The sequence below is a fragment of the Mirounga angustirostris genome, unplaced genomic scaffold (assembly GCF_029215605.1).
Source record: "Mirounga angustirostris isolate CCGP_5_RB_7025 unplaced genomic scaffold, mMirAng1.0.hap1 SCAF_1, whole genome shotgun sequence".
Taxonomy (NCBI): domain Eukaryota; kingdom Metazoa; phylum Chordata; class Mammalia; order Carnivora; family Phocidae; genus Mirounga; species Mirounga angustirostris.
The window spans coordinates 64,962,546-64,989,086 of NW_026991709.1; the positions used below are offsets into that span (position 1 = coordinate 64,962,546).

Sequence of the window (26,541 nt, forward strand, 5' to 3'; positions counted from 1 at the left end):
GAGCTGGGGGAACTCTCTGGAGCCTGAAGCACTTCACTTAAAGCAAACTGAGGTGTTTACTACTGTTCCTCTTCATTTCTTAAATACATGTAGTGTTTTTATAAATTCTTTAAGAATCCTGTTTTCTAAAACCTTTACCCTTCTAAAAACAGATTGAGATTACTTTCCAGCCACCTTTTCTCTGACTCCCTTGCCCTTCATCGTGGCTCTTCTCCTTAGCCATGGTCAGACATCCACTTCTTGGCTAATTGTATTCAGGAAGAAAGAAACCATATATCGAGTGCCTGTTTGTGCCAGATTTTTCCACAGACATTATCTCATTTAATTTCACAAAAACAATCTTGTAAACTAGGCTTTATTATCACAAACTTAAATGCAACAGACCAGGCAGGAAACATAGGCTAGGTGGCATTTCAAGATAAGACTTCTATATGAAGCTCTAATTTTTAAACATTGGCAACTAGAACAAAGGAATGAAGGAATAGATAAAACCATTGTGGTAGATTGCAACAATGTCCACAATTTTCTCCCATCCTTGTATGCTTGCTCTTTTGTAATGTTGTTGTTGCTGGTGTTCCCAGTAGAAGATGTAGTCTTTTTCTTGCTTCCTTGAATCTTACATTGGTTAAGAGCAAACAGAACACAAGCAGGGGCTTGAAAAGTGCTTGTGCCTTGGGATTTGTCCATTTCTTACTACTTGAGATTACCATGCCTAAAAGCTGGGTTAGTCCCCTTGAGAATGAGAAACCACACAAAGAGAGAGGTTAGGGCATTAGTCCAGCACTAACTGCCAGACGTGTGAATGAGGCAATGCGTCTGCTGGATAATGACAGACATATGAATGATCCCAGGTGAGAGCAGCAGGAGAACCACCAGCAAAGCCCAGTCCAAATTGCTGACTCATAGAATTGTAAGCAAACAGAATGGGGTGTTTTATGCTATTAAGTTTTGGGGTGGTTTGTTAGGCAGTGGGAGATAACGGATACAATAATGTCAAGAACATGCATGCAGGTTTGAGAAGGTTATGGGCTGCCAGTTTAGATCCTCTGCTCCATATAAATGGGTCTAAGTTACCTCCAGAGGTCCCCAGGGTCCAGCATACTGCGGTAGCAGCAGAATGATTTGCCTGTGTATGAGGCGTTAGCAAGGAGGGGGCCAGATTAAGGCAACAAATGACAGGTTGGTAGCAAACAGGGTGGCTTGATGCCTGAGTTCCAGGCAGTTATAGGACATCTCAGCAGATGTCAGCATAGACAGATGACTTCGTGGTACTATGCAAGTTTCCCCGGAATTTATATACACCTTGGAGGAAATGGTATGTGTTGGGGGAGGCCCCAGTTTTCCTGAGGCTGTTTTTGTTATTCCTGCAGTATGCAGACTCAAAATAAAAAATGAATTCAAGAAAAAATATTTCTTACATCTGAGTTTATGAGTTCTTTGGGTCTTAAATCTATCGATCCTGCAAGTTCGTCTTTGGTGGTTAAGGGAAAAAAAAAAAAAATGAATGGGAGTCAATAAAAGACAAGGGAAAAGCTTTACTGCTTTATTTTTCCATAAACTTCCTATGTTCTTTCCACTGAATCAGTTGTGAAGGCAGATTTAAGGAGTGTTTAAGCTCTTTCCTAAGGTGTGGGAGATTTCTGAAAGAGTAAAAAAGTGGTCACAGATCCCTGACTGCATGAAAATGACTTTGAGGGGCTTGAAAATTGAATAACCTAGCACCAAACTTTATGGATTTCTCCTAACTGGCTTAACTGTATTTCCTTTTTCTGTTTTTATAATTGTGATGCAATAAAACAAGTATTTGCTTTGTATAACTACTATGTGCCATACACTGTGCTATATACATACAGGGGATATGAGAATAAATAAAACTCAGGAACCATCTCATTCTGTGTCTGATGGGTTTCCATTTTAGTTACTGTAACCACACATTCATTGCTTTATTTTACAATTTTTGAGAACCTGCTATGTGCCAGATATACAAAAAAGACTAACTCAGTCCTGTTCTCTACTAGAGCAGCATGCTGGAGAAGACTGAAATGAACAGGCCATCACAACAGAGAACCATACCTGCTGTGACAGGGAAGGGCCTGGGTGCTATTGGAGGGATTGAGGGGCACCTAGTCCTGAATAGGAGGGCAGGGAAGGCTTCCCAAAGGAGATGATACCTGAGCCAAGTCTCACGGAATGAGTTGGATAGGGCATGAGCAGAGGAAAGAGTGTGTGCAAACACAGAAGAGGAAGGGCAAGTGCATTTAAGAGCTGTGTTTAGGGCAGAACGGAGGCATCTAGTGAGGGAAGACTGGGAAGGGGAGAGTTTTGGCAGACATCTGGAGCAGGGGAAGAGGGGTGCCTTCTGGGCAGGGTGTGGTTTTTAGCATTCAAAAGGACACCCAGCGGAGAGAGCAGGTTGTGTAGGGACAAGGCAAACATATCCTGAGCCAGAACTGAGTCACAGTATCAAAGTCGTGAGCAACAAGAACAAAGATGCTAAAAACCAGGCAGAGGAGGATAGATTCAGTGAACCGATACAGGGAACATATGAGGTGGAGAATTTGAAAAGGACCAGGAATTGGAGACAACAGGTATCTGCTTCTCCCAGATTCTAGTAAAATTAGATTTACACTCTACAGAAGCTCCAGGAGAAAAGTCAGAGACGTTCCTGACTCACAAGCAACAGGGAGTGGAGAGTAGGTCCAAAACCAAGTGTAAGAAGTGATGATGAAAGCTCCAGACTCCTTCTTTCACTGCACTTCCAGAGAATGCTATCAGGAAGTGTTTTACCCTCCAGCTGGGAGCCTGGAAGATTCTTCTCTAGGACAGTAACCTATATTTTGATAAATAATAAATATAAAAGGTAAATTTTTTCTGGAAATACTTCTTTTAATAAGGTGATGTCTCTCCTCTTAGTTCATATACCCATGAATTAATAATTCTTATTTGTAATTCTTATTTCTGGAATAAGACAGGATTCAGCATCATTTAATCTTATTTTTTGGTTTCACAAATGTGTTAAGAAAATTTGTCATACGTAAGTAGATATGAATGGAAGGAATTTTGTTACAGTATCACTTCTCCTTCTAAATTAAATATCAAAAATCAGATAATGATCTATTATTAAACATCATTTTTAATGACCTGTCAACAACTGAGTTAGGTTCTTCTTTAATTTTGTTGCAAGGAAATAATTGGAAACCTGATTGGAAGAGGCTTGGTTACCCAGCTATTGGAATCACTGACTTTAATTAAATGTTACCCTTTCACTTAGATGTATCTTTTCTAACTCACTCAGAAAGGGTTGGGAAAATAAATATTAGTTTTATACTCCTTCGCCTGTATAATTATTTGTCACAGAAATGTTATTTTGATATTTTGATAAACCAAGCAAGAAGCCTTGCCATGAAAGAATGTGCCGCAGCCTTGGATATTTACCAAAACTCTCTTTGGTTTGTTCTCAGGAACTCTTCCTTGAGAGCTCTGAGTTTTTTTTTTTTTTTTTTTTAATAATTGTGTGAGTGGAACAAAATCCTTAAATAAAACTAATATTTAGAATTGTCCTTTTGTTGGCATCCTAAGACATTTACATTCTGGGGCAATATACCATATTCCTACCATATTCCTACGTAAGTAAGAGGTTTCTTTTCTGTTGTGGGAAAAGGACGATTGTGAAAGCACGCGCAGGTGGGAAGTAACTGGTATCGAGCTGTGTTCACAAGCTGATCAATTTTAACATACATATGCAGATTGATGACCTGGAAAATGATTCCCCTAAAACTATCTGTGCCCATGTACCTCTTGGAGGGGATATTTGTACCCATCCCGGTTGGATGACCACTGATCCACACCAAGAAAGTGGAAAACATTACATCCTGGGAACTGGGGATTGTTACAGGGCAATGCGAAGGAGTGTGACAGGCCTGCAGAGCAATCACTTCAGGATGGATTTGGAGTTATAGTTAGAGGGTCTCCAAGAAACAGATGGAACTGATAGATATACTTGATGGGACTGAGCAAGGTTTTACATCTTTGTTGGGAGTTCAGGGGTTTTGTCTTTGCCCAGTATTTACTGATGGCCTTGGTAAGGCTTAGTGATTAGCCAGCTGAGAAAACAAATGTGGTACACGAGAGGACCGTGGATAAAATGGCAAGGCATCTTATTAGAAATAGATACACCTGGAATGTAGAACATGGTAGTAATAAAAATGGTAGCAGTACATCAGAAACAATCATCTCCTGTCTTGCCGATAGAGGATGTGACAATCATTTCATGATTGCTATGGCATGTATAACCTTGAAAGAGATGAGTGGCTCAGTTCATTAAGGTGAGATCATGGAAAGGAAGCCCAAGGTGAATTTTGATGAGCTGTAAAGGTGCCATTAAGTAGAGAGTCTACATTCCATATATTCTCTGCTTTGCGATATGAGTTTATTATCTTTCCCAAAGTGTGGATCCTGGACTATTTGCATCAGAATCACCCGTTTTGCCTGTTAAAAATACAAAATCCTGGTGCTATCCTATGTACACAGAATTGGGCAAGTGCGGGCAGATGAAATCCCAAGATTTGCATTTTAAAAACTTCTGCGGATTTTTATGCACATTTGAGTTTAAAAGCCATTGCTTTGAGTCTTTACATGGAGGTGCTAATAGTAACTGAAAATCGGACCCCTTTCGGTAGGCTCCCACTCCAGTTTTGCCTCAGGCAAACATACCAGGGAATATTTGAGAGGCTCAGCGTTCTCTCAGGGCTAGATCACCTGGAACATTTCCTCTCCTACCACAGTGATTTAACTCAGTCTGGGGACTACAGAGGAATGAATTTTTTCTTTCTTTCTCCTCCTTCTCCCCAAACAGTATCCTCCTCTGAATTTTAACAGATATTAAATCAATGCAGACGTCCTGTTAGACTTTCAAACTTCTTAAAATAGATGCTACCCCGTGCTTTAAAAATTTCAATTAAACCAACATTTATTAAAAACCCACAGAAGGTCCTCCCTAGGCTGGGTGCTCCGGCATACACTGTTGAAATGGCCACTCGAAAGCTCTGGTCATGGCAGCAATTAGGAGCTCTTCATCTCAGTCTGATGGCCCAGCACATCAGTTCCACATAGTCCATTTTCAGAATGGACAGATCAACGGCAGTGTCAAGGCACTTGGAGTCCGCCATAGATGCCTCAAGTTTAGGGACTTCTGAGAACCCAAGATAAAGCTGATATGGATCGACCCCTTTGGGAGCAGCAATTCTTTTCAGAGCACAGACGTGGAGAGGCCAATCCAAATCTTTAGTTGGATTCCAACGAAGGGCCCTGCCACCCTCTGAGGGACAGACGAGTGACCATATGCCTTCACGTCTGGTTGCCTCCACCATAAATAACAACATTGGTTAGACATCTGAATCACAACAGGAAAAAAAAAACCTTTCTCTATTGCCAGTCACTTGTTCCATCAAGAAAATTAAAGATTTAATTAACACTTTTCAGGAAGTATTTCAGTATTTACATTTGTTCGTTATCCAAAAGCAATTTTGATGAGCAGGTCTCAGGAGATCTTAGCAAAAATTATGCTTCTTTTTGAAGAACTTTGGCTAATAACATAATTACATTCATTTTGGCAAACAGCCTTGTTTTGCTGCTACTAATACTTGCAGCAAATTTACCTTAGATTAAAAATAATTTTTTCTCAGAAAACTATAATCCAGGGAGTCAAGCCTGACAGCAAGAAGAAATGGAGTTGAGGAGTACCATTAAGTTTTCAAGGCTGACCCTGAAGCCATCAGTGATGGGTTACTTTTATTTTTTAATAAGGGAGAAAATAAAGAAATTGAGATAGATTTTTTTAATTAGGGGCAAGAAAGAGGAAGAAAGCGGGAGAGAAGGAAAGGGTTATATAGTAATTTTTGCTTTTGTATTGTTGTATTTTATTTTTTCATAATGTAAGTATAATTTTTTTGAATTTATTTTCTAAAAGAGGAATACAAAGAGCTTTAGTTGGTTCAGGTCCTTGTGTGTGCATTTGCTTTCTGCTTCCTACCTGCACAGCCTGTCACAACAGGCTTGTGCCAAACTCCACATACAGAGCCTGATTTGCATAGCTCTCCTTTGTGTGAAAAAAGAAATGAGGGCTAAATCTTGTGGATGGGAAGAAAGGATGGGAACAAAATCTGAGGATGGGAAGAAAGACTGGAGAATATTCTAGCTGATGAAAGGTGCTTTAAAAATCCTTTTCCAAATTCCTCTAACTGCCTTACTAAAAGCATTGGCTAACATTCTTATTCTAAGATCCTCTTTTAGCATACCTTGATTTCCAAAGTACTTCTGAAATGTAATTAAGATGGAAGAGAAAGCGAATTTAGTGTTTTTTGCCTAGTTTTAAAATGAGAAGCTGAAATTGTGTGCTTATTAGTTTGTTTTAATATGGAACAAAATCAGCAGTGCAAAGACCTGCCGCAGAGCCAGAGCAGGAAAATGGGTGTTGAATAAGGCAGCAAATTGCAGTTTTTGGAAACGAGGTCTCTATATTAAAGAAGAACCAGGGCAGAGAGAATTAAACAAGCAGAAAAAATGGGTAAAAAAAGTAACGATGAACAATTATGCATACGCACACATACACCACCATCCTCAAAAACGGTGGATTATGAAATCTAAGAATCCTAGTCCATAATTCATGTAAATGTGTTGCTGTGGAACTTATTTTTACTTCTCTCCATAAATACATTGTTGACACAGAGAATAATATTCTTAGTTTACTGACTACAGTTAAGAGACATTTCAGGAGCTGACTTTTCCTTAAAAAACACAGAAACCCAGGAGGCTATAAATCTCTCTTGCTGCCCTCGTGAAGGTCTGAGATCTCACCCTACCTATTTCCAAATGAAAAACAGTAAGACAGTGCAGACATCTGGAACCTAGAGTGAAGGATTTAGTGAGCTCTCCATTTCTCGGAGAAGTCTTCTTTTCTGGTACCGCCGTTCTCTATGTATTATTAATCTATTTATATTTAACTCCACCTAGGAGTCCGCCTCTTCTAGCCACTGAACCTCTTGCAAAGGAGAGGAGAGGGAAACAAGGGCTGCTATTCTTAGGCATCCTGTGTGTGATGAGAGGGGACACAATTAAATAACACCCTTTTGCTTCTTTGAAAATGACAGAGACTGGGGTGCACGACCCAGGACTGGCTAACATAACCTTTCCCCTCAAGAGGGTAATACAACACAGATACATTTTGAAGTACTTAATTAAGCCTCCAGCAAGGAATGTGGGAAAATTACAGATCCATAAAAACCTTCCAGTTCTGGGAAGAGTAAATTTCCTCCGCAGCACTCTGTCATTGCTCATTTACTGCATCATTTTGACAACATCTCATATTTCCACAAGGCTTTTACATAATCTATAAACAGGGACAGAAAGGTGAGGAACAGAGAGGACGGGGACAAAGTTTGGACCTCCCACACAGTCACTTCCTTTCAGCTTTCCATTAAAGGGTGAGGCTGAAGGGTGGTGGTATTTTAAGATGATTCTGCAAAAAGGCTGAAACATTACTAGTCAACACGGCAAGAAGGAAGCTGTGCACAATGTCACCGCTTGCTCACTCTTCCAGACGATGAGCGTAATTCAGTCATAATGAAGGCTTTTTAATGTTCCTCCCCCAAACCTCTTCCGGTCAGGAAAGCCTGGAATCTGTAGGCAAGAAAGAGAATTCACGTTGAGTCTCAGCACGCAGAGTTCAAATGCTAATAGCCTTTACCATTTTCTCCCTTATTTTCTGTGTCTCTATGTCGGCCTGTTGTTCCTTAAAGAACCATCCCTCTGAGGTTTTACTCAGATCAAATAATAAAATAAATTCTACCAAAATGGAAAATATTTGCCAACAAACTGGTGATAATGTCATCTAAATCAGGGAAGATGAAGGTGAATCTCAGAACATCCACCAATTGCACTTTTAACTGAATTGCCTGCATCATGATGGGTTCTGCATATATACTTCTGGAGTCTTAAGCAAATGATTTCCTTCTATTATTTTATAATATAACCTTATTCCAGCACTCTTTTTGTTTCTTAGAACCTTATTTTCCCTTGATCTGATTTTTTTCCTTTTGTGTCAAGCAGGACAGAAGAAAATGCTTGTGCCTACAAAAGATTTCCCCCTTTTTTTTTAACCACTTCTAAAAGTAAATTTGGAAATCACCTCTCTCCAAATTTAAGAACCCACTTTATCAAGAATAGATACAGACCTGATTACCTTCTCTTAGAAAGTATCTCTTCTCTATGACCTGTGAGAAACAAAGATTTTAAGGGCTTAGCAAACATCCCTGGAAAAGTGGTTCACTGCAGTTGCCACTAATGGGACTAAAAGGCATATATCCAAATTAAGAGTCTTTTCAATAGTTATGGACATCTAGTACAATGAGTTACATCTAGTGCTAATAAGATCACGATTGTGGGCGTATTTCCATAAAAGCTTGCCTCATTCCCCAAAGCATTAATAACAGATCAAAAAATAAATAACACACAAAAATGACTAAATAATCAGAGAATGACATAGTAACTCATGCAGTTCCCGGTGTTCGGAAGCAAATCTGGCTCAAAGTTTCCTAGCAGTCAGCCCAAACACACAAAAGAGAATCCATAAAAGCAGATCCCTTTTTCTACTACAATGGTACGGCTATTCCTTACAAAGGAGTCTCTGTAATGTAGTGAACTGCCACATCTCTGGGGTAAGCACAGTGATAAATTCGGTAAGTTCTCAATGAAGACCAAAAGCATTCAATGAGCTTCTTTCCATGGACTGAATCTGCACCCTTAATTCAGTAGTTTCAGAACTGTCTGTATTTGGTCAGCAGGAGAAATGAGGTAAAGCAGTGGATGTATCTGCACAAATCCATCACTACTATTGCAAAAGCTTTCAAAATATATGCCCTAATATATTGAGTTTAAATGGGTTTAGAGTTTAAAATTCAGATGATAGAAAATAATTTCAAAAAATAATGAGGGGTACCTGGGTGACTCAGTTGGTTAAGCATCTGACTCTTGGTTTTGGCTCAGGTCATGATCATAGGGTGGTAAGATCAAGTCTGCTCAATGGGGAGTCTACTTCTCTCCCTCCGGCCCTCCCCCGTGCTCACATGCGTGTGCGCGCACACACTCTCTCTCTCTCAAATAAATAAATCTTTAAAAAAAAATAATGAATTCTGTTCTAACACTTGAGAAACTGTAATGTTTGCAGAGGCAGTATGATTTTCTTTCCACAGAGCTGTTGTGATTAAGAAAAGCCAATCAGTAAGAATACAGATTAGCTGCAGATTAAGACACTGGAATCCAGAATTATGAAGCTAAGAGTTCCCTTGAATAAGAGCATGGCATCTTCTTCCAGGGCTATGCCACCCTGCTTTCACTGCCTTGATGACCAAATCATCTGGATTCTTTCTATCTTTGAGAATATGGCTGGGTTCCTTTTAGCTACAGGAGACCCAAGGTAAGGTTGCATTAACTGGCCCCAGAGGTAGAAAAGCTGGTTTGTGATTAGCATAGATCTCAAGATGCTCGATCCTACAAAAACCAAGAAGAGGCTGCCTTTCTTTCCCTCCACAGCAAGTCAGGAAAATCCCATCATTCTAGAGTGGGGTTGGAATTACTACTAAAGGGAGTCTGGAGGAGGAGCTAGATTCCCTCTTGGAAAATAAACCTTTATACTAAATTCTGGAAGATACAACTGAAAACTGGGCAAAATTTAGTTGCCAGGTCCTGTGGTTTCAGGCATCCACCCTAGTCTGGAGGTCAGGCCAACCTCCTAATCCATATACCTTTCATGGCGATTTAGGTAATGAAAGAGAAGCTACCTTTTTGCTGTTGCTCGTAATTCCCTACTCTCAACTTGCAGCGTCTTCTCTTACCAAATCTTGCTCTCTTCTTAAAACTCACCAAGATCCCTCTGATTTTTTTTTTTTAAATCAAGTCTTGGCTGACAACTCGGGTCACACTAGTCTATCACCCATTGTTTCTCTAGGATCTAACTTACTACATATTTAAATTTTTTTTATTTTTTATTGAAGTATAGTTGGCATACGATATTATGTAGTTTCCGGTTATTACAACATAGTACTTTGACAATTATATACATTGCAAAATGATCACTACAATAAGTGTAGTCACCATCTGTTACCATACAAAGTTATTACAATATTATTGACTATATTCTCTGTGGTGTGCTTTTCAACCCTGGGATTTATACATTTTATAACTGAAAGTCTGTATCATTTTATTCCCTTCACGAATTTCCAAATTAACAAATTATTAACAAGTTGAAGCACCATATTGTGGAATCTTTCTGTGTCAGACAAAGATCTATGTAAGTTGCTGCTCTCAGGGGACAGAAGAAAGTATCAGATGGGGACATGGGTCTACACTAAACGGCAGCTCTGAAGTTTGAAGTCTGAAAATAATGTGGAGAGAAAATACGGTCCTTTGCAGTGCTTCCCAACATCTTGCATGTCAGGGCACATTTAGAAAATACGAATATTCGGGGCGCCTGAGTGGCTCAGTCCTTAAGCGTCTGCCTTCAGCTCAGGCCATGATCCCAGGGTCCTGGGATCAAGCCCCGCATCGGGCTTCCTGCTCCACGGAGAGCCTGCTTCTCCCTCTACCCCTCCCCCCTGCTTGTGTTCCTGCTCTCCCTAACTCTCTCTCCGTCAAATAAATAAATAAAATCTTAAAAAAAAAGAAAAGAGGGGGCGCCTGGGTGGCTCAGTCGTTAAGTGTCTGCCTTCGGCTCAGGTCATGATCCCAGGGTCCTGGGATCGAGCCCCGCATTTGGCTCCCTGCTCGGCGGGAAGCCTGCTTCTCCCTCTCCCACTCCCCCTGCTTGTGTCCCCTCTCTCGCTGTGTCTCTCTCTGTCAAATAAATAAAAATAAAATCTTTAAAAAAAAAAAAAAGAAAATACGAATATTCGGGGCGCCTGAGTGGCTCAGTCGTTAAGCAGCTGCCTTCGGCTCAGGTCATGATCCCAGAGTCCTGGGATCGAGTCCCACATCGGGCTCCCTGCTCCGCGGGAAGCCTGCTTCTCCCTCTCCCACTCCCCCTGCTTGCGTTCCCTCTCTCGCTGTGTCTCTCTCTGTCAAATAAATAAAAATAAAATCTTTAAAAAAAAAAAAAGAAAATACGAATATTCGTACAGCACACTGGGTTAAGGAAGCGGGCTGCCGATCGCTCAGCCAGGGGGACTCTGGTTGCTTGAACTCAGGGACTCACTATGTCAGCACACCTGTGCTGTATCCGCCACACTCCAGTTGGGAAGTTGTGCGATGAAGCAAAAACTTCCCAGTGGTCTAATATTAAACAGGGAGGGGTGTGGGGCTTATCTTAACATGATGTAATGGGCAAAAGGGCCAAATATTAGGTCCCTAGATGGTAAAAGAAAAACAATTCATAAAAAAGAGCTATGAGAAGGGCTGTGTCTTTCTTGTTCCCTTAAAAGGAAATGTAATACAGAAATTAATCTTCTTCCATAATACATGCAGAAATACATTCTCTTCTACTTTACTATGTCATGTCATACATTAGGCAAACACCTTAAACTTGGCCAACACTATGTGTGAGGCAGCCATACGGCCTTGTGAAGGAAAGACAAACAGTGCTCTAAATTCCCAGTATGCTGAGTCATTCTACATTTTCATTCCAGTTCAGGACATAAGATGATGCTAGCAAGAGTCAATATTTGGAACGCACGCTTTCTGGTAGGGAAAATCAGGGAATCTAGGAGATGACATAACCTTAAAAGTAAAGGTAACATTTATGGGGAGAATAATAATAGCTGAGAGAGCAAAAAGAACTCAGGGCTTCAACTGAGCATAATCTCCTGGGTTCGTGGGGCTTGAGGGGATGTGAATAAGGACAAAAAGAGCCGGAAAACAGGAAAACATAATTTGTTTTAAGGAGGGAAATCAGGTGTCTTTTAAAGTAGCTCATTTAAATCCAGTAGCTCTCATCCTTTGCTTAGAGAACACTGGTGATCAAATAAATACGTCAGCAGGCCTTGAGCAATTATACCAACCGATAAGAGAGATCAAAACAAGTATTCAGGCTATGAAGTTCAGGACAAAGGAATAAAAGGACAAAGCATTCTACAAAGAATTTAAACCCTCATAGTATATAAATTAAGTTTAAAAAAACTTAATTGAAGCTATTACCTTATCAAAAAACCTACTGAGCTTGACAGCATTGGAAGAACCTGCAGCTAAGTACCGTGGATTTGTGCAATCCTAGAAGATAAAAGACAAGATGCACCATTAAAAGTTAAGAAACATAAGCTCTTTGTTAGTCATTACTGTTCCTGTTGCACATTTCTATAATAAAATGTTAGGCATCATACTCTCATAAAATATTCAAGTAATTTTCAAGTTATGACGCACAAAGCAAAGAGGAAAGTGCTAAAGGAAGGTAAGGCCACGTTTTACTATTTACTGAATTTTAAAGGACATTGAACCAATGTATTCATCATCAAATAATTCATAAAGGAAGACAGGATTGCTAATCTCACTAATAACAAAACCAAGACATTAATCATGTGACCTACCTACATTTACCCTAAAAGCAGAAACAGAGCCATTAAAAACTGTTAACACTTCATTTTTTAGTACTAGTTACCCACCTGCATCATCTAATTAAGTACTACGCAGTTCATACAAATAGCAGGTATCATGAAAATACGGAGTTAGGGGAGCAAAGAACACACAGAACAGCTGCCAAAAATTTCTCACTCATTGAATGCAAAGTACTACACCATTTGGTAGGCCATAAAGATAATACATGACATAGGTATATTTTTTGATAATAATAAACAATAAAGAGTAAGTTTATTATTAAATATCATTATTATTATTTAATGGCAATTAAATAATAATAAATAATAGATATATTATTATTAAATAGGATTTTGAAAAATAGGAAAAAAATGGGGCCCAGAAGAGACCAAACAATCTGGAACATTACAATGAGATAACTAGTAAATTACAATGATCAGTAAAGATCTCAAAAGGTTTATTATCCTTTTCCTGGAAATTCAATGTTAAGTTGCTTTTGCTTGTAATAATTAACTTGCCACCTCAAGAGAGAGCACTTTGAATTTTACTTCAAATGCCATCTAAGACCAAACTCTGAAGATATCGTGTAGGCTCCTTTACAAAGATGGTATTTGTCTTTCAGTTGCAGATGGTCTGTGTCCCTTGGGCAATTACTGAAATCACTGTTGTTGCATTTAGTCTGTTTTGTAATCTCTAAGCCCACATGATTCTTTTCTGGTAAATTTTGTAATAATCACCTATTTTATCCATATATAACATTTCGAGGCTCACATTTTTAATTTTGGCTGGAAGCTAGAATACATTTCCAAAACCACACACAAAAAAGAGACTACAACAAACTTTTCAAAAATCACAGAGTACTAGAAAAATTAGGTCTTTGAAGCCAGCAAGCTTTGAATCTGAGTATCTGTCCCAACATCTCTAGATTATGTGACATTCATTAGGTTACTATGCCTTTAAATTTGGGCTTACTCATTTGTGATACGAGGATAACATAATACTTATCCCACAGGATTTTTGTGAAAATTAAGTAAGTCAATGCATGTCTGGCACATACACAGCAGGTACTGAAATATTAGTTCCCTTCTCTTTTCATTTTAAGAAAATGCTATCAGATCTAATTTTCAGGCACAAAAGCACCTAACATAGTAAAAGTTAATTCCATGTATGGATCAAATAGACTGAAACATCATTGTGGAAACTGTTACACTTGAAATAATGTCTGAACACATTTATACAGCAGTTGGGGCACATAAGAGGCAAACCTGAGGTAGACTCGTGTTAGACATGTTTTACAAAATGGATATTGATTACATAATCATCACAATGTCAAGACTTCAGAGATGATTACAAATAGGGCTATAGTGCTAAATATAAAAACTAAATCAAACGGCAAACAAGCAGACCCTCCCCAAACTGAATTCTAGGGCTCAAAGTTACAGGTTGACCAGGCCAGAGAAACCTTATGATTTTAGGATGAGAATTTTAGAGTTTAAAGAGCCATCCAGTGATCATGGCTGAGGGCAAAGATTGAAGATTAATAGTTTTAAATAGCTTGTCTAAGCTTGAGAAAGGAATATTAACTAGGGAAGATGCTTCGATATAATCACTTTGAAGTAAACAGAAAAAAATCTATCCTAGACACAATAAGCCTAACAGGATTTTAAAAAATAAGTAATCATCTCCCTATTTATAATTTAAATCAACCTGTTTTTCAGGCACAAGATGGTAACTTTGATTCTATCTTTGATATATACATTTATGATGATTCTTACTTTTTTTTACAGTTTTAAGGAACTTCGTACAGTAACCAAAGATGCTAGCACTAATATTGTCATATTACATTTTTACTTGAGGCTTTATACTTACTTGCTGAGTCTGACTGCTATCTTTCTGAAACTCGTATCAAATTTGCCTCCTCATTTTTTCTTCCCCTGCATCCTCAAAACCCTCTTGTTTCTGCTGTGTTCTTGAAGCTGTACACTGATAACAGGCCAAAAGTATGTTGTATGTGAACTCTGTGGAAACCATGTGTGCCAAAGTACCACCACCTGAGTACCTTTATACCTTGTTAACAATTAAAAGATGGCCCTACTTTGAAAGGAAAACAGGAAAAATACGTATCTAGGTGATTGTCACAGAAGCCCACAGGCATTACAAATAGATACATTCCAAGATACACTGAAAGTAATTACTGGAACAAATTAAGTGTATTCAATGGTAATTTCCCATTGGAGATAATGTTCAAACAAAGTAACTTCAGCACTGCTTCTGATATGATAAACTCTATGTAACAGGAGTCCTCTGGAATACCACAGTCCAGTGCAACTAGCTGGGGCATTTCCACTGAATGTTCCATGGTGGCAGGTGAGAAAAATAAGGTAACCCCCCCCCCCCCCCCACTGCAAAGCAGAATGTAAAAAACAATGGAATGGCAAGCAGCAGTTGATTCAGTTATGGGGTAGAGGTTGGTTTGAACCAACCAGTGTTCACAAACGTTGATTTACAGGGTAAGGCCATCAGAATTATCTGAGTCATTAGTTAAATTTATAGAGTCTTGGTCCTCCTGTTAGACCTTATGAATAAAAAGCTCCAGCCGTGGGGCACTTATTCAGATTGTTTCACAGCTACATTGATAACATGAATATGCAGTCAGGTTTGGGTAATTAGTGATCTAGATGATTTCTAAGAGTTCTTTCAACTCTAAGATTCTAAATGTTAGCTGGAGAATAATTAAGTGGAAAAGAGGCTTAATTGTAGAGCACTGGCTTGGGAGTCAGAGTGCCTGGTTTGACCTGTGTAACCATGGCCTAGTTACCTCTCTCTGGTTCTAATCTTCATCTTTAAAATGGAAATACTTACAGTACCTACCTTATAGTGTTGATGTGAAGACAAATCCGAGATAATGTACATAAAGCTCTAGAACAGTGCGTGGCACATAATAAGTGTTCAGTAAACTACAGTCATTAGTATTATTAAACCACCACTACCACCATATGTCTGGAACTGCCAGGGTACTGAATGTGTTGCAGAAATCCTACTTGTGAACAATGACATATAAACTGGGGCTAAAGCTGCTGGCCAGGATCCTTCTCTGGGCAACACTATCTGGCTTACGTGAGAACTTTTCTTAGCCTTTTTAGCGTCCGGTTCAAACTGAGCTACATATGTCAGGAAGAAACTCAATGCTCTATACACACAAGTTTGTCTCAACTACTGCTCATGAAGCACTCCTAGTTTACACTTTGTAGTTTTCTCACTTATCTATTTGTTTGCTCTTTAAGTTAAATTCTGTAGTTGAAGAAGCTGAGAGGCTTTTCTAAAGCAAGAATACTCAAGGTGTCAGTGACCCTTCTTTGTCACCTTAATTTATTCTGATTTTGGTATGATCTTTTTTTTTTTAAGATTTTATTTATTTATTTGAGAGAGAGAGAGAATGAGAGAGAGCACATGAGAGGGGGGAGGGTCAGAGGGAGAAGCAGACTCCCTGCTGAGCAGGGAGCCCGATGCGGGACTCGATCCCAGGACTCCAGGATCATGACCCGAGCTGAAGGCAGTCGCTTAACCAACTGAGCCACCCAGGCGTCCCGATTTTGGTATGATCTTAAAAAATCTTTTCAAGAGCCATGATTTATAGTATTCATAGAACAAAGTTTGAACATTCCAACAGACCAGCATACAAGGAAGTTGAACTGACTGTCCCCATCTGACAGTCTATGTTGATTCTAATATTCACTACATTTTGGACCAGAACCCAAATGCCTGATTTTTGTATAAAGCATCTTTCATGAGAATTTATGACTTAAGTCTTTGGTTTTGCCTTTACCTAATGATAACACAAATATACATTAGTGAAAATACATACCAAATTAATTTCTTCTGCATTGAAATCTTCAGCCAGGAAAGCAGTTCTAGTTAAAACTTCATGGCGCTTGGTTTCATGAATCTGATCCAGTTTAGTCCCTATTACCAACAGTGGGATCTGGTTATCAGCAAACTGTTCCCGGTCATAATCCCTGTGATAAATAATAATGAAGAGGTGAATAAGGGGCGCCTGGGTGGCTCAGTCAGTTAAGCGTCTGCCTTCAGCTCAGGTCATAATCCCAGGGTCCTGGGATCGAGTTCTGCATCAGGCTCCTTGCTCAGCAACACCGAAGCGTGGATCACTACATCAAAAACTAATGATGTGTTGTATGGTGACTAACATAACATAATAAAATAAAATTTAAAAAAATAAATAAATGCAAGTGGTTTACACTATTCTACTGATACTTTACTGACTCTTGCTCATCCACCACCTATAAACCTACTTTTGTCCCAATTTCTTCTACTTGTTCATTTATCAACCCATCCTCACCATCTATAGAGTTCCAACTATTCATCTAACTACTCAAATTTTATTTTCATGAGTCTCTATAGACTACTTGAATAAATGAATGCCCACCAGGTATCTGAAAGTAGGTTGACTTGACTTCTCCCAAAGCTCTGTCTTCTGAGGCTAACAGCTCAGGAATTTTTCTAGGTAGATACAGAGAGTGGATTCAAACCTCAGTGGAGCGAAAACACAAGAACCTAGCATGGCACTCAAACCTTTTGCCAGAGGAAAAAATGGCAAGCTTCTGGGGTAGGCATAAGTTCTATACCTACCATACACATTTCTGTCTATGAATAGTAAAGAAAAATAGATCATTTCAGGAAATTAAGAACAAGGAGGCTGAAGGCCAGAAAAATCAACCATAGATGATGCTATAGTCTGGGGAAAGGTGGATTCAACAAATGGAAAGGAAAAGCAGCAGCTGAAATGCAAAAAGAATAGTAAAAGGAAAGAATTAAGTGCCAAATAATTGTTTGTCCTGACACAAGAGACATGGGAGACAGAGGACAGGTGATATGAATCACTTAGGGTTAAGGGCCTTGGGCCACTGGCTATTACAATCCTTTATCCCCACCCCCTATTTTTACCCGAAGGACAGAGTGGTGTTCCTTCTATTACTGAAAGGAATATACAGCTCAATGTTGATCAATTAATTTAAATTCTATTCAGATATGAGAAATAAAACAGATTTGGATTTCTGACATGTTATAAGCGCAATTTACAATAGTCAGCAAAATCCCGCTGCAAACACCTTATGACAGTAAATCAGTATTGCACAATACAATCAATACAACCCAGTTGAGCACAGCTTTTCTTCCTCCTTTGACATTTTTCTTTCTCTTTGAATAATCTAAACTGGGGGGTGTATAAGTGGGTGTGTGCAAAATTACCAAATCTTTTTGCCCTTCACAATAATCTTACAGAGCCTCAGTTATTGTTTGGCATTGGAACACAGGTGTTTTGAACTATGTAACACCCCATTTCTTTTTTTTTTAAATCTGCATTTCTTAAAAATATTATCATTCTATTTATTGCATCAAAGCCAATGATAGCTTGAGTTCAAGGCCTTTGATTCTGTTTACCAATATCAACACTAATTTAGGAGACGTTGTCTAAAGTTGAAACTTGCTTTATTAGAGAATAAAGTTTTGAGACTGTCCTCCTTTAGGAATATTTCCTTTTCCTATACTCACTAACTCTGGCTCACATACAAATTTTTGTATATATTTTATCAACCATCATCTTTGATAGATATATATCCCTGTCACTTGTAGTCTTGTATAATCTCTCATACATTAATAAATATAGGTATTATATATATAACAACATACAGACATGGCACAAGATATATATGTTGCACATTAACATATATATGTATTACATATGTAACATATATATGTTGCCATATATATTTAATTTGTTCTCTTATCTTTTTAGCTTTTCTTTTTATTCACTTTTTCATTCCTCTTACATCCAACTAGAAATTTGATCTCAAAGTCCTTTTTTTAAAAAAACCAATAGATGAAAAACTGATGGTGAATTTTATCATGGACGGATAAGCTGGTAACAACATCACAAAAAGACAGACAACCAGGTATTGTAATTATATGTACAATACCACTTTGGCAAGAACAAAACACCAAAAACCGTGCATCTTTTAGACATTCTTTTCATATTTTAACTATCATTTTAGGGAAAATTTAGGATTCAGAGAAACAAGTTAAGCAGACACTCATTACAGGGATACAGTCAGCAAAATCCAGAATACAAGAAACTGGACAGGACAAGCAAGCCATCTTTCACAAATAAACTGCCAGAGAGTAAAAGAAAAAAAAAAAAAAAAAAGGAAGAGGAACGTAAGATTAAAAGAAACTTAATAAACTAAATATAATGAGTAGACCTTATCTATATACTATTTTGAACAAACCAACATGTATGAGACATTTGGGGAATTAAAATAATATTTAATACTAAAGAATTATTGCTAAATTTTAAGTATGACAATTATATTTTGATTATATTAAAAAGTCCTTATCATTTAGAGTTAAACACAGAAGTGTATATATATATAGATGAAATGATACAATGTTTAGGATTTGCTTTAAAAAATAAATGGAGAGACCAACTGTGTTCATGGATTGGAAAATGCAACAAAAATTCTCCCCAATTTGATCTATAGACTTAAAGCAATTCAATCAAAATCCAAGCCGACTTTTTGTCAATATAGACAAGTTGATTTCAGATTTATATGGAAAAGCAAATGAACCAGAATAGCTAAACAATTTTAAAAAGGAAGGAACCACACTGCCTTATTTTAAGACTTACTATAATGCTATAATAATGAAGACTGTCATATTGGTCAAGGTACAGACACACAGATCAACTGTACAGAATTATAGTCTCAAAACAGAAACATATAAATATGGTCAACTGATTTTTGGCAAAGGAGTAAAAACAACTCAATGGAGAAAGGATCACCTTTTTAACAAATGGTATTGGGACAATTGGACATTCATATATGAAAGTCAACCTCAATCAAAGCCTCACACATTAACTCGAAACAGGTCACAGATCTAAAAGTAAACCTTCAACAATAACATTTCTAAAAGAAACACAGGAGAAAACCTGTATGATCTGAGATTAGGCAGAGCTGTCAGACATGATACCAAAAGCACAATAATACAAAGGAAAAAATTAAGAAATCAGACTGCATCACGACAAAAAACTAATGCTTGAGAGACAACTGTTAAGAGAATGAAAAGACGATCTACAGACTGGGAGAAAAAATTTGCAAATCAAACATCTTACAAAGTGTTATTCTGGAGGGTATAATCTTTTTTTTTTTTTTAAGATTTTATTTATTCATTTGAGACACAGAGATACAGAGAGAGAGAGCATGAGCAGGGGGGGAGGCAGAGGGAGAGGGAGAAGCAGGCTCCCCGCTGAGCCAGGAGCCTGATGTGGGGCTTGATCCCAGGACCCCGGGATCATGACCCGAGCCGAAGGCAGACGCTTAACTATCTGAGCCATCCAGGCGCCCCTTGAGGGTATAATCTTATGATTGATGTACCATGTCACACTGCAAGTGAAGAAATCTGGGCTTACCCATTTGTTACCAATACTCCAGTTGGCACCAAATCCCTGTTGAGAGCTTCCAATGACCAACGATACAAGTTTTGGGATGACTTCTTATTTGTTAAGTCATGTACTAAAATAATACCTAAAACAATCAAAGAAAATAATGTCAGTACTGCAACAATTCCTCTTCAGTTCACACTGCCCAAGGGAAGCTTAGTGAGTACAAGCGTTAGGTTGCTGAATAAACTTAACATTTCAGTATGAGTAACAAACTCACACAATCAATTTAAAATTTCCTCTATAAATTCCTACAAATAATGAATTAAAAAATTTTCTTTGTCAGTTATATAACTCTTTTTAATTCTACAAGGGCTGACAAAATGTCATTAGCTTTTAGACTTTTTTTCCTTCATTCAACACTTAATGAGTGCCTGCTCTGCCTGGTCCTAACTAAACTACCTCATCAATAAAAGGAATCAAAAGTACTTCAAGTATATAAGAAATTATATTCCTATAAAAGTTAATTGTTTCTCCACTGTGCATAGTACTGTCATAGCTATCAGACATACACTGTTACTTATACTCAATAAAATATTAAATCATAAAAATTTACTAAAAAGATATTGATTTAATTTGATATAATTGCTACTTTTCAGCTGACAAAATGTTTTCCTATAAATCACCTGAGCCTAATCAACTCAAAAGTCTCATCTTTTAGTTATTTGAATTAATGGCTAGCTATAAAAAGCTCAATACCTTAGTTAATAAAGCAAAAGTAATATGTCACTAGAAGAGGGTAGGAAAAGATAGTCAAAAAGTATGAATAGTAGAAAATAGATGGACTTTTGAGAGATTGAGAAAAATAACAAAATGTAATGAAGCTCAGAAATACAATTAAATAGAATCAAATAAGGTAGCAGACAGGCAAAGAAGATAACTATTACAATATTATAGACAAAAGAGGAAAAGCTTTAATGCCTAGTAGAATTTAGAGTATTATCTTGTGGTCAAAAGACTACAGATTTTCAAACCCCCAACCCTTTCCTATGTTACCTAGATTCTACTGTGAAGAGAGGATGTGAAACTGATGATTCTTCTATCTTCAAGATGTGAGATATGTTAATTTGAAAAAGAAGGGCAGAAGAGTTAGAATTACTTGGTTCCTCTGGTTTTTACAGACATTTGTGCAAGTAAGCTGCTTGTGCAAGTTATAGTTGTCTTGTTCTAGCTAGCTCAGATCTGTATCCCCCCTGGCATCTGGAACAGAGAAACAGAGATCTGACACTGGCCCCATATTCAACTGTACTCCCTCTACCTTCCTCAATAAGGGCTTCTATTAGGCATTAAGGACGCAAGATACAGGACAGGTTTAAAAAAGGAATAAAGAGTTACCATTAAAGAATATAGCTAACATCTGTTCAGCACTTACGTGCTATACATTGTGCCTTACATGTGTTATCTAATTTGCTTTTCAGAACAGTCTTATGAGAAAGAATTAGCATCTTCATTTTACATATGTGGAAACTAAGGCTCACAGAGGTTGAGTTACTTGCCAGAAGTCACATGGTAAGTGAGGTAGTCAGAATTTGAACTCAGGTAATCTGACAGTAAAAGATTGGGGGAAAGCAGTAATTAAGTCACTTTAAGGCCAAAGAGTGGTAGATATTTTCTCCTCTCCCTTAGTTCCCAGAAATAAATATCAAAAAACTATGGGTGAGATTTTTGGGTGGGAGATTAAAGGATTACAAAGGCCTAGATGAGCTATTAGCTGGACAGGGAGGAGTTTATTTTTTGAGGATCTCTATTTAAGGGTTTTGAGCTTTTAAGGGCATCTGAGCACCTTATTTTCCCACTTTCATTTGGGCTGAGAGTTTTTGCTTTGTAGACTATGGGCTGGTAGGGCCATAGTGGGGCCCAAAGGAAAGAAGTCAGTGTGATAGTTGATCAGAATATGTTCTGACCTTAGAAAGAGGTAGTTTACTTCACAGGTTTCCTTTAGGGATTGCCAGCCTCACTCATCACAGTGGGAGGAAGGTAGGGTATTGAGGGAAGAAAGTTACTGCTAAGAATAAAGGCTGCACATTGGAGTGGAGTGATCCTTACGCTCCATTTCCTAGGAAACTAAGGATGGTAGATGGAGTAAAGAACCTTCAGTGCTAAGTTTATTATTTATTTATAATTTTTATCTGAACTCTTTCTCAAAAAGACCTAAAAGGCAAAAGTGTTATATATCCAAACTTCTCTGTCAGATCAGATTGATATCAACTTTGACAAGTCATTTGACTGATATAATCCAAGTTTATCACTTGATTCTAGATCTAAACCAGGCTTCATTTCTTTCTTTCCTATTCTCTAAGAAGTCACCTAACACTATACCAGTCTTACTATTTTTCTCATTTATATACATTCTATTAATATATGCCACTTATCATGTAACTTTCTTGCATGACAATGCCATATATTAGTGTCACCATCTTATAATTGTGTTTTGTTTCACTTATGAATGTTTTGGTTCTTCAAATAGACTGTGACACTTTCAGATAGAATTCTGAGCTAAATGGGACACAGGTCTGAACTAATGTAACTCATCCTGTATTTTATATTATGTATCAAATGGCAAGTACCTTCTCTACTTCATTTTGTAGTATCCACAACACCTTATGATATGGGAAGATACGATACTGAAAGAGGAATATAAGGAATGAAGAAGGTACTGAATAATTGCAATGTTTACCTGATACTGAGTGTGATCTAAGCATAGTATAAATGAGGTGCAATTAAGAGCTAAGCATCTACCAGAAGGAAAAGGGTGAGGTGCCACTCCTGGACATCAATCAGAGACAAGGGGAAATTATATTACACAGTAAAAAAAAGCATTTAAAAAATGAACTAAAAAACAGGCAGAAGACAAAAAAAACCTCTAGAGGCAAACTACAGGTGTGAGTGGTTTAGTCCTTTGACACAGCAGGCACCCTATGAATTCCAATTATGTCCTCTATTACACATCTCCATCTAGAAGTCTGCTCCAAGTATTTGACTATCTGGATCCCTAATAACACTCTTAGGCAGCTCTTTATAATTACATAGGATTCTCTCTAAGGGGCAGATAAAAGAATCCTGTATTTCTGTGACATCTGGTTCAGACTATGGGACTCCTAATGGTTCCTTCTATTGGACGTACTCAACTGACTAGAGAAATGGCACTCCCAGCGGACAATGTTTTGAAAAGTTCCAGATTTCATGTCAAGTACCCAAAATAAAATTTTATTTATTTAGTTTATGACAAAAATATCAACAAAAAACACTTAAACACAGAAACTATTTAATGATCTGAATAACATGGTTAGAATCTAGAAACACATAATTCAAATGTGATATGCAGATTTAAATTAAGAGTTGTGAGTATATTAGATCTTTCCTAAAATAAGACGTATCTAGCATCCCACAGCATTCTATATCAGATTATCTATACTCCTAGGCCATTAATATATGGTAGAAATAAAAAATGCTTTACCATTTACAGAGTTGTAGAACACTGCTCTTGTGCTTTTCACACTGCTGGCACTGCCCACAGAGCCTCCAACATCCCATAATTCTATATAGTAGGTCTTCTCTTCTGGGGTTCCTTCTTTGTAGTCATGGACCTAACAAATCAATCCATCAAAATAATTATTATAGCCACTAAGAACACTGATAGCACCCTCATTCTAGTTCAGAGCACTGGACATTCCATATCTGCATGACTCATATCATTCCCATACCACCTCTGACTCTGATCGCCTTCTGTCTTTCAAGCTTCCTCCCTCCAATACTCCCAACTCTCGTAATAATCCTCCTATATATACACATATATTCCATAATAATAATAATCTTCAAAAAAATCATAATTTACAGATCCCCTTCCACTTCTAAATCCTCACTTCCTTCCTAAGTATAAATTCCATGATTCATCATTTTAGTCCCTCCTTTGCCCCTCTCACACTGTATTTAACTGACAAAATTCCAACCTTGACTATATCCACCTTTCTCCCAATTCCATGTCTGTAACCCAGCTAGCTGGATGAGAAGCTCAGAAAAATACACATTCAAGCTGACTAGATTCATTTTAAATTCAAGTCTACCTTTGGAGCTGTCCTTTAATCAATTTCATAGTCCTTTTCCTCTTCTAGATAACAATTTCATATTTTCTTTTTCAAATTTCTAGTATCTCTTCCCTACCCTTAAGAACAGCTAAGACCCTTGCTTCCTGAGACAAAAGCAATCAGAAGAGAATTTCTACAACCTGCTCTTCATCTATCTATCCACCTCCCTGCATCCGTGCCCATATAATCTGCTTTCCCTTCAGCCATTACAGATAAACTGTGTCCCCATGGCTAAACTCCCTTCTTATACATGAATCCCATCTCCTTTTTCTTATCAAAGGTGTAGTTCTATCAATTCTCCCTTTTATCATCAAATTTTCTGACTCTGTTGAATTACTTCCCCAGCATACAAACATGCTATAATTTTTCCCATTTTAAAATAACCTTTTCTTGACCTCATGTCCTCTTCTACCTATACCACTTCTCTATTCCTTTTTACAGCAAAAGCCCTCTAGAGAGTTGTCTATTCTCCATAGTTTCTCATTCTTTTCCTTACATTCTCTTTTGAACTCACTGCTATCCCATTTGTGCCCCAATCATCTACCGAAATATTCCTTATCAAGGTCACCAATGGCTTCCACATTGCTAAATCCAGTGATCAATGAGCAGTTTTCATCTTCCTCTCCCATCTGATACAGCTAACTACTTCTCTGCACTGCAGTAATTTTTTCACTTAGCTTCCAGGTTATCACACTCTCCTGGTTTTCTTCCCATTTCACTGGCTAATCCTTTTCAGTCTCCATTTGGGTTGTCTTTACTTCTCTGACCTCTAATTGTTAGTGTCCCAAGGTTTAGTTCTTGGATCTCTTTTCTTCTCTATTAATGCTGGCTCTCTTGACAACTTCATCCAATCTTATGATTTTAAATGTCATCATTATGTTGATGAATTCCAAATTTATATCCAAACTGGACTAGTCCCTTGAACTTCAGGCTACCATATCCACCAGACTACAATTTGGATGTCTAATAGGCATCTAAAAGTTAACATACCTGAAAATAATTTCCCAATCTTCCCCTTAAGCCTGTTTTTCTCCTAGTAAAAGGCAATTCCATCCTTCCAGTTACTTAAAGGGCCAAAAACTTAAGAGTGATCCTTAACACCTTTCATACTACATGTCACTGCTGGGGCTGGCATTGCCCTCTATGACCACTTTGGCAAGCTCATTTCCTGGTATGACAATGAATTTGGCAATGGCAATGGGGTGGTGGACCATATGGTCCCCATGACCTCCAAGGAATAAGAGCTCCCTGGACAACCAGTGCCAGTGACAGCAATAGGAAGAGAGAGGGCCTCAGCTGATGAGGAGTCCTTGCCCCACCTCATCCCCCAAAACACTGAGAATCTCCTGACCTCTACAGTTTCCATCCCACACCCCCTAAAGAAGGGTCATGTACCATCAGTAAAATATACTGTACACCTCCCCAAAGTAAGTAAATAAAAAGCAGAAAGAAATTTAGTAAAGAAAATGATACACATCAGGGGCGCCTGGGTGGCTCAGTCGTTACGCGGCTGCCTTCGGCTCAGGTCATGATCCCAGAGTCCTGGGATCGAGCCCTACATTGGGCTCCCTGCTCAGCGGGAAGCCTGCTTCTCCCTCTCCCACTCCCCCTGCTTGTGTTCCCGCTCTCGCTGTCTCTGTCTCTGTCAAATAAATAAATAAAATCTTAAAAAAAAAAAAAAAAAAGAAAATGATACACATCAAGAAAGAACACTGGATGCTGTCGATGCTAATAGTGTGGTTTAGTATGTATGCCTGCAGAGTTACTCAAGAGAGGCAGGAAGGCAGGAGGTCTTAGGAGAAAGTTGGGAGAAAAGAGACAAAGATAGAAAAGAGCAACTAGGAGAGTGTACTAGGGGAGTAGGAATTGAACTCGTCTAATTTGCTGCTATACTTCCAATTCCTGATTCCTAGTGGGTAGGCAATATATGTACTAAACGAACAAATGAATGAATGAATAATATAAAGGTTACTGCTAATTGCCTTTTCCTTTCCAGTAAGCTGATTTTGCCTTTAGCCAAACTCATGTCCCCTATTTTTTTTTAAAGTCACTTTTCTCTTGTATTCTGTACCCATTCACTCCTTTATTTAAACTTTAAACTTTGTGCAAGATTGATTTAAATCTGTCTCTATTTCCTCTCTGCCTACTCACATCATTTGGTTTCTGCCACTAACATTCCATCACACTTTCAAAGGTCAGCAATGACTTCATTACCACCAATTTTTTTTTCTCTCTCAGTCCTTATATGTCTACAGCATTTCATTATCAAAACTCAATCCTTCTTTCATGAAATTCTCATCTCCCTTTACTCTTCTGGTATTTCATCATCTTGGCTATCCTCTTACCTCTTTGATCAATGCTTCTCTGACC

General features: G+C 38.1%; 1 protein-coding gene across 3 annotated transcripts in view; it reads right to left on the reverse strand.

The window, feature by feature from the left end:
- Positions 1–339: 339 nt before the first annotated feature.
- The window catches only part of RABL3 (RAB, member of RAS oncogene family like 3), a 35,547-nt gene continuing 9,345 nt past the window's right edge, over positions 340–26,541 (reverse strand). Inside the window, exons 3-8 of one of the 3 annotated variants that reach the window (XM_045902956.3) lie at positions 23,544–23,673; positions 20,057–20,171; positions 16,442–16,592; positions 12,184–12,255; positions 8,232–8,270; positions 340–7,677 (exon numbers count right to left, since the gene is read on the reverse strand). In XM_045902956.3, coding sequence (XP_045758912.1) covers positions 7,612–7,677; positions 8,232–8,270; positions 12,184–12,255; positions 16,442–16,592; positions 20,057–20,171; positions 23,544–23,673 — 573 coding nt within the window. In that variant the 3' untranslated portion in view covers positions 340–7,611. The remainder of the gene's footprint in view (positions 7,678–8,231; positions 8,271–12,183; positions 12,256–16,441; positions 16,593–20,056; positions 20,172–23,543; positions 23,674–26,541) is intronic. The other 2 variants (XM_045902959.3, XM_045902957.3) reach the window with 2 other exon arrangements.